This window comes from Emiliania huxleyi (genome assembly GCF_000372725.1).
Source record: "Emiliania huxleyi CCMP1516 unplaced genomic scaffold EMIHUscaffold_64, whole genome shotgun sequence".
Taxonomy (NCBI): Eukaryota; Haptophyta; order Isochrysidales; family Noelaerhabdaceae; genus Emiliania; species Emiliania huxleyi.
Window position 1 is genome coordinate 204,775 of NW_005197198.1, and position 16,281 is coordinate 221,055.

At 65.3% G+C, this 16,281-nt stretch overlaps 4 protein-coding genes across 4 annotated transcripts in view; 3 read left to right on the forward strand and 1 right to left on the reverse strand.

Moving 5' to 3' along the window:
* Positions 1-363: 363 nt before the first annotated feature.
* On the forward strand, positions 364-8,617 carry EMIHUDRAFT_215127 (hypothetical protein; the record flags this gene model as incomplete). The annotated part of the gene is made up of 16 exons (XM_005763246.1): positions 364-390; positions 454-690; positions 787-990; positions 1,040-1,396; positions 1,476-1,775; positions 1,848-1,973; positions 2,046-2,762; positions 2,961-3,036; positions 3,211-3,260; positions 3,367-3,462; positions 3,569-3,649; positions 3,757-3,840; positions 3,947-4,198; positions 6,296-7,192; positions 7,279-7,545; positions 7,616-8,617. 16 exons carry the CDS (start codon positions 364-366, stop codon positions 8,615-8,617), a joined length of 4,773 nt encoding a protein of 1,590 aa, XP_005763303.1.
* Positions 8,618-11,388: 2,771 nt separating this feature from the next.
* On the forward strand, positions 11,389-12,620 carry EMIHUDRAFT_215130 (serine dehydratase; the record flags this gene model as incomplete). Its single annotated transcript, XM_005763247.1, has 2 exons — positions 11,389-11,874; positions 12,081-12,620. The coding sequence occupies 2 exons, from the start codon at positions 11,389-11,391 to the stop codon at positions 12,618-12,620; spliced, it is 1,026 nt and encodes a 341-aa protein (XP_005763304.1).
* Positions 12,621-12,794: 174 nt separating this feature from the next.
* EMIHUDRAFT_59686 (hypothetical protein) lies at positions 12,795-13,130 on the forward strand (the record flags this gene model as incomplete). The annotated part of the gene is made up of 1 exon (XM_005763248.1): positions 12,795-13,130. A coding segment is annotated over one exon (336 nt), but the record flags the coding sequence as incomplete, so codon positions are not given.
* A 1,301-nt stretch (positions 13,131-14,431) lies between these two features.
* Positions 14,432-16,281, reverse strand: part of EMIHUDRAFT_215132 (hypothetical protein) — a gene marked incomplete at both ends in the record, with an annotated part of 3,506 nt that continues 1,656 nt past the window's right edge. Inside the window, 3 exons of the mRNA XM_005763249.1 lie at positions 14,432-14,574; positions 14,876-14,898; positions 15,912-16,072. Coding sequence (XP_005763306.1) covers positions 14,432-14,574; positions 14,876-14,898; positions 15,912-16,072 — 327 coding nt within the window. The remainder of the gene's footprint in view (positions 14,575-14,875; positions 14,899-15,911; positions 16,073-16,281) is intronic.

Below are 16,281 nucleotides of genomic sequence, written 5' to 3' on the forward strand. Positions count from 1 at the left end.
AACACGACCGCTGTCGGAGCCAAGGCCGCCAGCATCCAGTCCAAGGGCGAGCCCGCTTCGCTCGAGGACGGCATCCAGCCCAAGGGCGAGCCCGCTTCGCTCCAGTCCGAGAGCAAGCAGCCCGCTTCGCTTGAGGACGTCGGCGTCGTGCTTGCGTCGTCGGCACGCGCTTCGCTCGACTCCTGCGCCGACTCGCGGCGCCTCACGTACTCCATCGCCGATCCGTCGCCGCTCTCGTCCGTCATCGACGCTGCCGGAGGCAAGGCCGACGGCATCTCGTCCGAGAGCGGGCCCGCGTCGCTCAAGGACGTCATCGGCGACGGCGGCGGGACGCCCGTCGCGTCCGAGGGCGAGTCTGCGCCGATGGCTCCCGTGCTCCTCGAAGATGAGGTGCGTGCGCTCGCCCGGATCAACATAATCCGCCAAACACCTGCGTAGCTCCCTCGGCCACAGGCGTGCGGCACCAAGGTAGCCCTCGCGAAGGACATCCCCGTGGCAGAGTCTGGCGCGGAGGCCTCCCTCAAGGAGGTCCCCAAGAAGGACCTGACCGCGTTCGACTCTGCCAAGGCCGTGTCTGCCGCCCACGAGCCGAGCGCTTTCGCCGACTGGACGACCCCGTCGAACCCGCGCCGCAACAACGGGCGCGAGGGTGAGGCCAAGGAGTCTCCAGAGAAGAAGCTCGCCACGGCGGTGAGTTTCTCTCAGCGCGTGCACACACCTCACGGGTGTAGCGGGAATCCCACGGGCGGTTCTCCTATCGGCCCTTTGCCTCTCGCACATGCGCAGGGCATCGACGAGTGGAAGACCGGTTGCAAGGGCGAGCCCAACCTGGTCGACTGCTCCAAGAGCACCACCCCGATCGACCCACCGACGGCCCCCAGCGGCGTCACCAAAGAAGATCCGGCTCTCGAGCCGGCGGCGGCCGGCGACGCGCCGCTGCCGTCGATGAAGGAGTTCCCGGCGGCGCGCACCTTGGATGCATTCTGCGCCGTGCGTCTGCCGACCCACCCCTTGACCCCCCACCTCTTTCATTGCGTAGGGCGACGCCGACCGGACCGTCTCGGCCAAGGAGTCTCCGGGGGTGAAGCCCGCCACGGCGCCGATCGCCTCGCACGCTTCGGTGCACGCGCAGAGCCTCAACTATTCGACGCACCCACCGCTTGCGCGTGCGCAGGGCATCTCCGGCTGGACCAACCCGTCGAAACTGCGCCGCAAGAAGGCGCGCAAGGGCTCGTCCGCCCGGGTCGGCCGCGTCGAGAGCGTCTTCTGGGTCGGCGGCAAGAACCGGTTCGGGGCCCTGCTCGGAACGAACGGCAACGAGGACGTCGGTGGCGGCGGCAAGGTGGCCCACAAGGCGCGGCCGCCCCGCGGCTCCACGCCGCCGACCACGGACTCGGTGCGCGCCGCCTGCACACATATGCGGCCTCCGCCCCCGTTTGCCGCGCACACGGCCAGTCTCGCGCCCTCCTGTTCAGGGCATGGTCGAGACGGCCACAGTTCCCACGCTGGACAGCTCCGTCTCTGCCTCCGGCCGGTTCTCGTGGCCCAAGCTCTGCCCGTCCTACAACTTGCTCCGCCTCTTTGCCAGCCTGGCGCTGATCTGCCTCGGAGCCGCGTTTGCGCACTCCTCGTACTCTGCCACCGCCGCGCCTCTCGCGACCGTCGCAAAGCCGTTCACGCCGGCATCGCCCAACGGCTTCTGCGAGGTTGGCGGCATCGACACCAGCTCGTTTGTAGCCATCGTGTCGTCGGAAAGCGTGCCTGCCGACCACCCGGTGCGTGCTCGCTCGCGCGTGCTAGTATCCCCACCGCGCCAGCTCGTGACTAACAGCCCGCGCGCTGATCAGGGCGGACGCGACGAGGGGCGCTCGTGGGAAGCACTGATGGACGAGATCGGCGAGGCAGTGGGCGAGCCGTTGCACCTAATTGGCGAGCCGCTGGCGTCCGTCAAGGAAATTTACGAGAAGCAGCCGGTGAGCGCCCCTCTGGCTTTTTGTGTGTGCGAGCTTTGTAACCCGCTGACGGAACGATTGCCTGTTTGCGAGGCCGAGGCCGACTTGGAGACCGCCCCGGCCTCGCGCAACAGCATGGAGCGCAAGGGCGAGCCTGAGATCGACCTCGTCGGTCCCGTCTACAGCAACAGGACGGGGATCATCGCTCGGGGACGCGACACCGTCTTGCCCGTGAACGACACGTCGCCCGAGTTGCGGCCCGCCGACGCTGGGAAGCCTGGGATGCTGGAGGTGCGGAAGCTGGTCGAGACTGGCCTCGGCGCGCCCGTCGCTAGCATGCACGCCGGTGGCGAGTGGCGGGCGAACGACAGATTGACGGACGCTTCTCGAGTCCCAACCAAGGACCTCTTCCTCCAGCGTTGCCGGGCCATCGAACCTCTTCTCGCGGCCACGCTTGAGGAGCCGGCGTGGCCTGCAGAGGTCCGTGCCGCTCAGAGTTCCGACTCGAACGCGGTCGAGTCAGATATCTTCTCGGTCTCAAGTGTGTGCGCCGACTGGCAGCCGCACTGCGCCGCCCCTGCGTGGCACGTGGAGCCTCGCCACGCGCTCACCGACGAGCTTAACAAGACCGACAAGCCGCCCGCGGACCCACCGGCCGACGTGCGCTCCATCGAGCTGCCCTCCCCGTTCCACTTTCCCTCCACGAGCGGAACCTCTTCTTCCGCGCCTGGCCGCGCCCGGCAGCGCGGTCAGCTTTTGGCCGCCTTGTTCTTGCTGCTTGGAGCGTGCTGGTGCGGCGTGCTGCTCTCGGTGCGGAGGAGCACCTCCAAGCGCCTCGTGCGGTGCCGGACGGGGTCGAGGCGCGGCGCGTGGCTGATTCTCGTCGCACTGCTCCCGCTGGCGTATGCACCGTCGCCCTCTCCGCCCCCACCCCCGCCTCTACCGCCGCTCCCCACCGGCTTCGTCGCCGCGTCGAGCGAGGCTAAGCTCCGCTCCCTGATCACGGAGGCTGCTACTTCGCAAGCCAACGTCGCAATCTACCTGCCGTCCAGGGCAGACTTCAAGCTGGGCAGCCAGATCATCTGTACCTCCAGCATCAAGGTGACTGTCGCGAGCAGCGGCGAGGGCGCGACGCTCGACGGCCAGGGATGGACCGGGCTCTTTTCCCTTTCGGGCGGCTGCAGCCTCACCCTGCGGGGGCTGACCCTCGTCAACGGGTGGGCGGCGCAGGGCGGCGCTGTGTACGCGAACGGCGCAGGCGACGTTGAGATCATCGACTCGACGGTCAGAGACTGCTCGGCTAAATACGTGCGCCGTGTAGAGCTAGCCGCACTCCAGCAGCGCCGCACGGCAGCGGGGCGAGAGATAGAGAGGGCCACGGCTGACTCACCCCGCTCTCTCCTCGCAACCGCAGCGCGGCGGCGTTGTCTACGCCCAACCGTACTACGCGGTTAGCAGCGGTGCGGTCTCGATCATCGGCTCGAATCTGACGAGCTGCTCTGCTGGCTGGGTGCGCCGCGTAGAGCTAGCCTCCCTCCAGCAGCGCCGCACGGCAGCGGGGCGAGAGATAGAGAGGGCCACGGCTGCCTCACCCCGCTCTCTCCTCGCAACCGCAGCGCGGCGGCGTTGTCTACGCGAGGGAAAGCGGTGCGGTCTCGATAAGCGGCTCGAACGTGTCGAGCTGCTCTGCTGGCTGGGTGCGCCGCGTAGAGCTAGCCTCCCTCCAGCAGCGCCGCACGGCAGCGAGGCGACAGTGGAGAGCGCCACGGCTGCCTCACACCCCGCTCTCTCCTCGCAACCGCAGGAGGGCGGCGTCGTCTACGCGTCTGATCGCAGCGGTGCAGTCTCGATAATCGGCTCGAACGTATCGGGCTGCTCGGCTGGCGAGGTGCGCCGCGTAAAGCTAGCCGCATTCCAGCAGCGCCGCACGGCAGCGGGGCGAGAGATGTAGAGGGCCACGGCTGCCTCACCCCGCCCTCTCCTCGCAACTGCAGTTCGGCGGCGTCGTCAGCGCGCTGAACAGCATCTCCCTTTCCATCGCGGGTATCGCTTTCATCGACAACAGAGCGGACAGGTCAGGCTCGGTGCTGTACCTTTCAAACACGCCCTCCTCGATCAGCGACGCCTCCTTCACCGGCAACACCGCTGGCGACGACAAGACGATACAGACCGACAAGCCGATAGACTGGGACTGCCGCTTGGGCAGCTGGATGCCGACCGAGGGCGCCTTTAAGGGCGACTTCAGCGTCCCCGAGTGCAACCTCTGCCCTGCTGGCTACTACGGGAACAGGAGCGGCCTCACCAACTCCTCCTGCGATGGTGCGTGTAAGCGAGGCCACTTTTGTCCCAAGGGCACAGCGGAACCGCTCCCGTGTGCTCCGGGTTTCTACATGCCCGTGACGGGCGCAGCCAGTGCCGAGTCGTGCCTCCCTTGCTCTCCGGGGACGAGCCAGTCCACAGCCGGCACGGACCGTCCCTGCGACGAGTGTCCTCCCGGCACGTTCGCCGATCAGCTCAACGCCACCAGCTGCACCGACTGTCCCGCGGGAAGCTTCTGCCCGAAGACAGGCACCATCCAGCCCCTCGACTGTGCCGCAGGGCAGTACCAGAACCTCACCGGCCAGGCTGCGTGCATGCAGTGCCCTGCTGGCGAGTTCCAGGCGGAGCGCGGACAGACGGCATGCGACACGTGTGAAGCGGGTGGATACTGCAAGGCTACAGATGACTGCGGTGGCGGCTTCACGCTTTGCCCTGCGGGAAGCTACAACGAGAAGACTGGCAGCAGCTCACCCGACGCCTGCCAGCAGTGCCCCCTCGGAACCTCTAGCCCGATCGCCGGCGCAGTCAGCAGCGAGACGTGCGCGAGCTGCCGTGCTGGGACTTTTGGCGGCAAGCCCGGGCTGAGTGAGTGCACGGACTGCCCTGCCGGCAGTTATCAGAACGACACGGGCGCGACGTCCTGCCGCGACTGCGAGCAGGGCAGCTACTGCGCCAAGGGCGCGTCGGCGCCGCTGCCTTGCGACGCGGGTACCTACTCGGACAAGACGGACCTCACCGCCGCCTCGCAGTGCGTCGACGCCTCGCCGGGCCACTTTGCCACCACCGGCTCGACGCAGCAGACGCCGTGTCGCGAGGGTAGCTTCGCCGCCAAGGCGCGCAGCGAGGCCTGCGAGCTGTGCGGCCAGGGCTACTACCAGAGCGAGCCCGCCGCCGCCGCCTGCGTCCGCTGCGCTGCTGGCAAGTTTTGCCCGGTGGGGTCGTCGCGCGAGCTGGACGCGCAGTGCTCGCCTGGCACGTACGCCAACGCGACGGACGCCGACGGCGACCCCGAGTGCCTCGCCTGCCCCGCCGGCTCGTCGTGCGCGGGAGGCGGCGCCGCGCCTGCCGTGTGCTCTCCGGGAACCGCAGCCACGCCTGCTCAAGGCCAGTGCACCGTCTGCAGCCTCGGTACGTACCAGCCGGACTCCGGAGCCGCGGGCTGCCTCGAGTGCGCGCTGGGTACGTTCTGTCCCAAGGGAAGCAGCGCTCAGCTGCCGGCGACCTGTCCCGCGGGCTTCTACAACGGGAAGGCGTCCTCCACGCTGGAGAGCCTCGACGATTGCGTCGGTTGCGCGCCTGGCAGCTTCTGCGCCGGCGGCGCCGCGCAGCCAGCGCCTTGCGCTCCAGGCAGCATCGCCCCCTCGGCTAATATGTCCGCGTGTGAGCTGTGTCCGATCGGACGCTTCGCAGCCTCCTCCACCGAGTGCGAGGAGTGCGAAGCGGGCGCATACGCTGCGAGCGAGGGCCTCTCGCAGTGCACCCCCTGCCCTTACCCTACCGGCTCCGACAGCGGCGACGTCACCTGCTCCATCTGCAAGGAGGGCTTCTACTTGAAGGACGCGAGCGCCCTTCCGGCCGACGTCTTCCAGAATCCGACCGAGTACTGCAAGTCGTGCCCGCCGCACGCCAAATGCAGCGCCGGCACCACTCTCGCGTCCCTCGGCGTGGACGTCGGCTTCTGGCGCGCCTCTTCTACAACCTCGGAGCTTCACCGCTGTGACTCAGAGACGTGCTCTGGTGGCTCCGGCCAGCCCTCCCGCCGCCGCCGCCTCGCCGACGGTGATGACGACCCGTACTGCACCGCCGGCCACACCGGCCCGCTCTGCGAGGTCTGCGTCGCGGACTCGGACTACTTTAGCTCTGCCGAGGGGCGCTGCGTCGCCTGCCCCTCGACGGCTCGCTCCGTCGGCGTCTTCCTCGGCTTTGTCATCCTCATCGCCGTGCTCGCCGCCGCCTATGCTGGGCTCCGTCGCCTCCCCTTCTCCCGCCGCCTCCGGAGGCGGGCCGCCCGCATCGAGTCCGAGGTCGGCCTGCAGCCCAAGTTCAAGATCGTCGTCAGCTTCTACCAAGTGAGCAGCATCCTCGGCCTCGTCTACGGCGTCCGCCTCGATGAGCACTTTACGCGCTGGCTCGACGTGCTCAAGCTGTTCAGCCTGGACCTGTTCGACGTGGCCATCCCCGGCCGCTGCATCGGAGCCATGAGCACGCGGCTGCTCGTCGCGGGCCTCTGGCCGTACGGCGCTGTCACCTTCGTGTCGCTCGCCATTGTGGCCGTGGCGGCGGTCCTCAATGTCAAGCAGAGGCAGGCATTTGACCGTCAGCTGCTCGGCCGCCTCCTTTACTGGGCGATCCTCATCTTCTACCTCGTGCTTCCCTCCGTGTCGCGCTCCATCTTCAGCGCAAGGCTGTGCGAGTCCTTTGGCTACGACGACGCGACAGGCCAGCGCATCAGCTACCTGCTCGCCAACCCGTCGCTCACGTGCGACGCCGGCCCGGCGTGGGACGACGAGACGAGCGGACTCGCGCCGTACTTTTGGGCCTTCTTCGCCCTCTGGCCCGTCCTCGTGCCGCTCGGCTTCTTGGCGCTGCTGCTCCGCGTCCGCAAGCCCGTGGCTGCGCAGCGCGCAACGCCGCTCTCTCGTGCGACGAGCTTCCTCTGGAGGGACTACTCCGCCGGCTTCCTCTTCTGGGAGGTGCTCGACCTGGTCCGCAAGATCTTCCTCACCTCGATGGTGCTCTTCATCGACCAGGAGTATGGCTCCCGCAAGCTGCTGCGCACCGTGGTCGCCGGCATTGTCTCTGCCATGTTTCTCACCCTTTTAGCACTCGCCCGCCCCTACCGGCGCTCCGACGACCTCTGCCTCGCGTGCATCGCCAACTTGCTCCTCACCTGCTGCTTCGCGTCGGGAGTGGTCATCCAGGTCCGCGATGGCACTTGTCTTCCTCGCCGTCCCTCTCTCCCTCTCTCCGCGCAACCTCACACCACCCGCTCGCCCCTCCGCCGCAGCTGTGCGACAGCACCGCGTACGAAGACATGTGCTACGACCTCGTTGGCTACAAGACCTCACGCGGCGCCACCACCTTTGTCGTCGTCCTCACCGCGGTCATGCTCGCCGTCTCGCTAGCCGTCATCCTCGTATCGGCGGTCAGCGCCTCGAGGGCGAAGACCATGCGGCTCGTCTCGTCGAAGCGCGAGCCGATGCGTGACGGCATCACCCTCGCCGACGGCCAGGAGTGGCATCTCTTCCTCAGCCACGTTTGGAGCACGGGGCAGGTTTGCCACTTCCTTGCCCCACCGCTTTGCGTGTGTGGTAAAGGCACCTCACCTGCCTTTCCTTGTGTAGGACGCCGTCGCCGTCATCAAGAATGAGCTCTTGCAGTTCCTCCCTGGCTGCGAGATCTTCCTCGATGTTGACGACCTCAAGAATATCGGAGAGCTGGAGGCGTACATTGGGCGCTCGCAGGTGGTGCTCTGCTTCCTGTCGCGGGGCTACTTGCGCTCGACGAACTGCTTGCGAGAGATCCGCGCGGCGCTGGAGATGGGCAAGCCGCTCGTGCTCGTCCACGAGGCAGACCCGGCCAAAGGCGGGGGCACGCTCGCCGAGCTGCGATCCGAATGCCCCGAGGAGCTGCGGGCCGCCATCTTTGACGCCGGCTGGCCGATGACGGTGTGGCATCGGATCGAGGCCTTCCAGCACATCTCGCTCAAGGTCATCGCCGAGGCGCTGCTGCTGAAGACGCCAAAGTACGCAGGCGAGAACGAGCTGCCCCTGTGCATCCCTGGCGAGGTCCGAGCCGTCGACCTCGCCTTCCCCAAGCCGGTGGTTCTCTGGGCCTCGACTTTGAACGCCGGGGCGCGAGATCTCGCCGATGCGGTCGCGGCGGCCGTGGCTGGCGGTATCTCTGTCACCGACGCGATTCCCTCGCGCCTCTCCTCGCTGCCTCGCTCGAGCGACAGCGACGGCGACGAGGCGACGCACATGCTGCTCTACCTGAACAGGTCGACGTGGGCCGGCGAAGGCGCCGAGGCGCTCGCAGAGCAGGTGCGCGCCGCGCGCGAGGCCAGGCTGCCGATCGTCATGGCGCACGAGAACGACGTCGAGCGCGCCGGCTGCATCTTTGGCCACTTTTTCGAGGTGACTCCGCGCGACCTGATTGCCGATGGGCTGTACAACGACCTCGCCGTCGGCTGCCACGCGGACCCGCACCGCCAGGTGTCACTCGCTCTGCTCGCACAGGCGCTTGGAGCGACCAAGCGGACGGCTCAGTCACGCGTGCTCCGCGCCACTCTCGCTCGAATGACGCAGACCCGCGGCTCCTCGAATGGCGACGACCTTGTGGTTTAGTCCGGTCAGCGACGCCCTATCCATCCTATGTTCTTCTCTCGCTCTTCCCTCCGCCCTTGCCTTGGTCTTGTCGTGAACAGGCGCTTTATCCACCCTATATTCTTCTCTCGTTCCTCTGCCCGTGCCTTGGTCGTGTCGTTGTTTCGTACCCATGTCTGGATGGCGATCGAAGCTGCCTTCCCCACTACCTGCAGTTCCCTCGTCACAGTTCACCCTCGAGGGTATGTTGCAGAGAGAGGATTTTTAGCAATACCAAACAACTCTAACACGCTTGCACACACACACACACACACACACACACACACACTCACACACCGCTCACCCACGCGCACCGGGCCTTGCACTTTAAATGCCGTGGGGCTCCTGTCGTTAGACGTGGAGACGCGAGGGTCGCCCCCCCTTGCCCCACCACCTCGTGTGTGTGGAGAAGTCTACCTTACCTTACCTTACCTTTTGTGTTGTCCACATGCATCTCTCTCTCTCTCTGAAAATGAAGATTTTGATGTATGACTGACTGACTACACCATGTCCGGTGCCATCAAAAGACAGTCTGATGGACCCGTTTCAACAGCCCAACGCGATTTTTGAAAGAGAATTTTTAGAGGTAGTCGTCGTTGAGCACTTGAGCACTTGATAGGGTCGATTCCGCATGGTACGGGACCCCTAGATCGTCTCGCCCACCCTCACTGGTGTGTTCATTGGGGGGGGTCATAACGAGTAGTCGTCTCAGTAGTGTCCTGTCAGGGCGTCCCCTGTCGGTCGAGCAACGTCTGTCGGACAGTAGGAGAGAGTGCGTCGTGTGTCGTGGGGATCAGTCCTGTCTGAGTAGGGGAGAGACGGAGAGGAGAGTCATTGAGCCTTGGCACCAGCCGGGCAGTGGGTTTGGCCTTGGCATCAGCCGGGCATGTTGTTGAGTTGGCCTTGGCATCAGCCCTGGCAGGCGGGCACGCGGGAAATGCACACAGGCGCCAAAGGGGCGCAGCACCGACCTAACCCGTCGGAGGTGGGGGGAAGGGAGTCCCCCGGGTCCTGCGTGAGCGCGAGAGTAACCCCAAGAGGGATGAAGATGAGCGCGGTGCGCGCAGGGGTCGGCGTGGAGGGCGATGAACGCGCCGCACGGGGCGCCGCCTCACCGGCCCTCGCCAAGGCCGCCAAAGTGGCGCAGAGTTTGTTTCATATTAACATCGAAGGCTATAAAGCTCATGTGTCTCGCGCGTTATAATATTTAAACACGTGGGCACAAGAAGGGGAAGTGTGGGGACACGCGTCGATTAACTTCTCGACGATGCTCGAGGTAATCGATTTCGATCTGGATAACTGCTATGTCATTACGTATGACGGACGCTTGCTGAAACAAGCCCGCGGAATTCCAATGGGGAGTGCGCTATCGCCACCACTGGCGATCTAGGGACTCTTGCGTGGATGGAGCACGAGTGGATGCAAACGCTCGAAGATGATGCGCAAGCGCGTTTCCGTATGAAGCGCTACATGGACGATGTGATCACGGTGACTACCAAAGACGATAGCGCATGGGATGTCGATCGTTTCCGGGAGGATTTCCGTCGTTCTGAGTGCTACTGGGCGCCTTTGAAGCTGGAGGCAGCCGATAACGCTCATTTTTTAGAGACGGCTCTCGAGCTCGACGCGAACGGAGGTTTCCGGACGAGACTCAAGAACGTCAATGAGGGCTGCGAGAGAGAGCCTCGGGTGTGGCGCTACCATCGCTGGGATAGCTTCACATGCGCGAAGATGAAAGAGGGAATAGTCGTTGGATGCCTGCTCAAGGTGAGTGCTATGGCGAGCGATGACGAGGGGTTCGCGCTCAGCGTGACGAGCAAACTCAGGGAGTTCATGGCGCTCGGATACCCTGCACACGTGCTCAACGGGGTGATATCGGGCGCGCGTTTGCTCGGACAAAGGACGAACGGCTCCTACGAGCAAGACAGTGTTCGCAGTGGTGAGGAGGTTTCTTGCAAAACCCTTACCCAGACGAACCAAAAATCCAAAAAGACAGACAAATGTATTGTGTCGGGCTACCGTCCAAAGGCGGGTGTAGTCGACCAAGGGACCACGAATCTGGTCTGTCGACGGCACGAATTTGGGATGGGACACCTTCGGGACCCGGCTGCGTGCTATTTTTTCTCCGCTTCTCTTCACAGGATTTTCCTGTGAAGAGCGACGTGGAGAAACAGATCTTTCAAACTCTGTCGAACATCTCCCAGTAAGCTAAAAGTACGTACAAGTGAGAAACGCTCGGGCGTTGACCGCACCGCGTACCCTCCCCACTCCCGCCTCTCATTTGTGTCACACCACGCGGAACGCATCTCCATCGCTTCGGTGAAGGGGGTAAACCGTGCCATCCTCGATCGCCGTGCAAAGCTCGCTTCCGAGCTCTCACGCCGCGCGTAGGGCCCTTAGGGGCCTAGAGAACACAACCCCCCTCTCTCTTTTCTCCCAGTAAGCTATAAGTACGTACAAGTGAGAGAGGAACGCATCTCCATCGCTTCGGTGAAGGGGGTAAACCGTGCCATCCTCGATCGCCGTGCAAAGCTCGCTTCCGAGCTCTCACGCCGCGCGTAGGGCCCTTAGGGGCCTAGAGAACACAACCCCCCTCTCTCTTTTCTCCCAGTAAAGCTAAAAGTACGTACAAGTGAGAGAGAGAGAGACGTACAAGTGAGAGAGAGAGAGACGTACGTACAAGTGACTGCGGCCCCCCCCCCCGGGGGGGGAGGCGAGCACTTCTTGCTTGCGGCCAACATACACAGGTGTATATGCTGCTCGCGCTCTCAGCCGCGCTCGCCTCCTCGGCAGAAGCTCCTGTGCCGGACGTGCACATCCACACACCCCTCCTCCGGTCGAGCAAGCTCTCCGAGCGCGTCGGCGGCCCCGTCTACCTCAAGATGGACGCGCTGCAGCCCGGCGGGTCCTTCAAGGCGCGTGGCATCGGCCGGCTCTGCACGCACCTCGTGCGTGAGCGGGGAGTCACGTGCCTAGTCTCGTCCTCCTGCGCGAATGCGGGCATGGCTGTCGCAGTCGCTGGCCGGGCGCTCGGCGTGGCCACCACGATTGTCGCGTCGGACGTCGACCGCGGCTGCCGGCTGCTGGAGAGCTTCCGGAGGCTCGGCGCGGAGGTGCTACTGGAAGGGAAGGAGTGGAACGACGCCGACGCGCGCGCACGCGCACTCGGGGACGAGCCCGCATCCGCGTACGTGCCAATGTTTGACCACCCTCTCATCGTCGACGGCCACTCGAGCCTGGTGGAGGAGCTCTTCTCCGCCCGCAAGCCTAGAAGCGGAACACGCATTCTTGTCTCCCAACCAGCACTCGAGAGACACGTACTCCGCTGTATTCCGGTGTCTTCAGCTGTACTCACTGTCTTCCTATCCGTCGTACTCACGCGGTGCTCTCAATACGTTGCACAATGCCGTCTTCCCGCCCTCACGTCGGCGTACTCAGCATGTAGGACCGCAACGGCGAGCCGCCCGGCTGCATCGTCCTCTCGGTGGGCGGAGGAGGGCTGCTGAGCGGCGTCTGCGAAGGGCTCAAGAGAGTGGGCTGGGGGTCGGTGCCAGTGTATGCGTGCCAGTCGGAGCGCTGCAACCTGCTGGACCGGGCGATGGCCAGCGGGCGGACGCCGACGCCGACGCACATCTACTCCGCCGACGGGCACGACCTCGGCACGCGGGCAGTCGCGCAGGCGGCCCTCGACTGCAGCGCGGAGCTGGACGTGCGCTCGCTGCTCGTGAGCGACAGCGCGACTCTCGCCGCGGTGGGCGAGTTTCTCGACGACGAGCGAGTGATGGTCGAACCCCTGTGCGCCGTCGCCCTCGCGGCGCTCTACACTCGGCCGGAGCTCTTCCGGCAGCACGGCTCGGTCGTGGTGGTGGTGTGCGGCGGCAGCCTCTGCTCGCTCGACGACGTGGTGGCGTGGCGGCGGCGGGCGGAGCGCGGTTCGGCGGCGACGAGCGACGACGATGAGCCCGGTCATGAGTTAGACGAATAAAAAAGAAATCGCCTGCGCGAGCCTTGGCGAGCTCAGTCGACGACAGGCATGCTGGTTCTCTTCGCGTCTGCAGTGCAGGGCTGGATGGTGAGGGGGCCGGTGGCCGCGCCCCTGGTGCAGCAGCAGCAGCAGCAGCAGCAGCTTGACGCGGCGCGAGCCGCGGCGCCGGCGATGAAGGCGTCGCGCCGGGCATCGGAGAACGCTGGCAAGGTCGAGGAGGAGAAGCTGTACAGCCCGGAGGAGGCGGTGGCGCTGATGAAGGAGCTGGCGACGGCCAAGTTCACCGAGACGGCCGAGCTCCACGGCAACCTCAACCTCGACCCCAAATACAATGACCAGCAGGCGCGCCGCCTCCGGCGTAGCGCCTCGCGCCGGCGTAGCGCCCTCGTGCTCACGGCTCCCTCTCCCTCCCAGATCCGGACAACGGTCGCGCTTCCGCACGGCACTGGCAAGTCCGTGCGCGTGGCTGTGCTTGCGGAGGGAGCGGCGGCGGACGAGGTGACAGCCGCTCTCCCGCCCGCGCCTCACGCCCTCGCCTCACGCCCTCGCCTCCCCCCCTGGCCCCTTTTTTGGTGGCTTTTGGGGCAGGCCCCAAAATGGGGGCGGGGGTTTCCACCCAAGCCCCTTCCACCCAAGCCTTGGCGGCCTTTGGGGACGGGGGACCCTTTTCCGCCCCTTTTGTCTTAAAAACCGCCCTTGGGGCTGAAAGGGCAATTTTTGTTTGAGGGGGATTTTTTGGTCCACCAGGGGTCTCCCCCCCCCCCCCCCCCATCAGCTGCCCATCTCCCCATCTCTCTCCCCCACAGCTCCCCACATGTGGTCCTCCATAGGCCCTCCCATCAAGCTCGACGTCGCCGCCCTGCGCACTTTCGCCGGCGTCGTCTGAGGCCGCGAGCCAGCGCTCCCGTCCCCCCACCCCTCCCCTATGCCCCCTCCACGGAGCAGGCGGGGGGGGGCTCTTGAGTTGCGAGCTGGTTGCTCTCTGACGCTCTTTTTTGAGAGGACGGCCGGGAGGGGCTCGCGTCGGAGGGGTCGGGGGTTGGTCTTAATTTGCGCGCAGGCGGCCGGTGATGAATCGTTGTGTTGTACTCTGTACATCTGACCACAGTGTGCGCACCCATTTGAGATCAGAGACGGAGCCCGCCAGAAGCCGCGCGCGCCGCGGCTTTTGGTGGAGCACTTTCTCGAGTAAGACGAGTTTCTCGAAGTCGATGTCGAACCGGTTCGTCGAATCTCGGCTGCACACCAGCACACGATCTCGGCTGCACGATCTTCGATCTCGGCTGCACACATGCCACATCTCGGCTGCACATACACGGCTTTATGCCTGTAACACAGCCTCCGAGCCTGATCGGCCTTCTGTCTCGGTGAGAAGCCGTCGCCCGGTCGCCGGACGACTTCTCAGACACACCGAGTCACCGAGACAGCCAGCCCGACTCGCGGCGTCTCGTGTGAGACAGAGAGTACAGTAAAGTGCCAAGGGGGCACCACAGAGAACAGTTACTATCTCCGCAGCATTCCAACGATCCGAGCCCGCGCCGAGCTGCGCGCCGAGCGCGCACATGCCATCCGTCATGATACAGTAAGAGGGTTACGATTCATTCCCGTTGCATTCTCCGATTTGCGGTTGCGCCGTCGACCCTGGGGTGTCGTACATGGGGCTCCATACCACTTAGCGCTACGGTCCGCGTCGGCCTACCGATCGGCCTCGAGGGTAAACGGGGCCGCGCATCGATCGGCCTCCTCGAAAGCACCGCAGGGCGCCGCCCCCCTAGGAGCTAGGATTGGGACGCCGTCCGACGCCCCCCCTCCTAGAGCCGCTTTTTGTGCGGCCCGAGCTCCGTCTTTGACGCCTTCTTGTAGCAGCGCGCGCCGCCGACGGGCAGCGTCGAGAGGATGGGGCCCTTGAAGAGCTTGCAGCGGGACGCCTTGCCTTCGACGGCGTACCCGAACCCTGCGCGGGCCAGCTGGCAATCTCGTGTAAGCTCGTGAGGTCGTGTAAGCTCGTGTAATCTCGAACCCTGCGCGGGCCAAAGCGCGGTGTGCTGCGACCAAGAGGAAGGAGCTGAGGTGGGGGGGCGGGTGGGGGGGGGGGGGGGGGGACCCCCTTACCGGCATTCACCCAGCAGTGTCGCTCACACACAACTCACAAGCCGCAGCACAAGTGACTGAGGGCCAGTGAGGGCGAACCCATCGCTGTCACAGCTGTGGCAGCCGCACAGTAGGCTAGATTGCTGATTGGGGGAAGCCGCCACCGACGAGCGCGTTGGACTTTTCACTCCGGACAAAGACGGGGACACAGCGGACGGTGCGGGGTGTGTCCCCGTCATAGCGTTAGCGAGCGCGGAGCGGCGAGGCGCGGGGGACCGTCTCTGTGGCGAAGTGGGTCGCGCGTCCCCCGATCGTGTGCACGCTTCTGACGCAAAATGCGCGTCACAAACTGCCTCGGATTGGCTGCTGGCACTCTCGAGGCTATGCCTACACAGCCTCGCGCGCATGGGCAGTCAAGAGGGACCACGCACCTTCTCAGGACAGCGCCGGTGCCTCTCTCTTGGACCGGCAAACTTGGTGGTCTCGTGTCACCAATGTGGGACCAGTGCGGCATCGCGCCATCGACAGCTCTGAACTGCGCCTCACCACTGACCGGGAAGGCCGCCAAGTGGGCCAGCACAGGTCGCACATTGTGGCAGCAGTCAGCAGTGCATGTCTGATAGCTAGACCAGCAGCGTCAGGGTCGCAGGGTCGGATCGTGTCAAGCCTCTCGCCCGGCCGGCCGCGTACAGACGTCGGCCTGTCTGCTGTCTGGAGTGATCTGTCGGCGGTCAGTACGACTGATCAGGTCGGAGGTTTCTGATGGTTGGAGGGTCTATCTGTATCGGCACTCCTCGAGATCTCTCCAAATCTGCCCTCTACTCAACCGTACTCATTCGGGAAGTTGGTAGTATGAGCGAGTATGAGCGCCGGGGCCCCGTTTCCGCACTCTCTGCTGCGCGGCGCACGGTGCCTCCGGGGGCCCCCGCGCCCCCCCAGAGTCACAGCGTGTACAGGACAGAGCGCGCACAGCGGGTAAAATCTAAAAAAGATGTTTGTTCTCGAGATGCGATCCGGTCTGCGGTCAGACTGGGCGCGAAATCTGAGGTCGCCCGGAACAGGCGAGGCAGAGAAAAACACTCGCTCGCGTTGGAACGACGAGACACCCCTCGAATTCGCGCGGGTCCGCCCACCCGACCCGCACGTGTGCCTCTCCGCCTAGTACCGGCTACCGCCAGACTCTCCGTGTCCCCCGCTCACTACTCCGCGGGGTCCGGCCTCTTCTTCTTCCGCTTCTTGGCTCCCGCCGCCGCCGCGCCGCTCGGATCGCCACGCCGCTCCTTGGCCTTCTTGCGCGGCTTCTCGGCGCCAGCGAGGGCCTTGGTCTGGCGCGGCCTCTCACCGCCCACGCCCGCCCGCGACTGCTCGCGTGCGAGAGAATCGCGCGCCGCCGCCTCCTCCTCCTCCTCCGCCACCTCCTCCTCCTCCACGCTCCTCCTCCGCCGCCTCTTCTCCTCTTTTGCCTTCCCCTTTTCCGCTTGTCCCGTCTTTCCCCGCTTGGGTTCTCCGTGGTGGGCGCCTTGTCCTTTGCTGCTTGGGCTTGCGTTTTTTTCTTGTTCCGGCCCGGGTG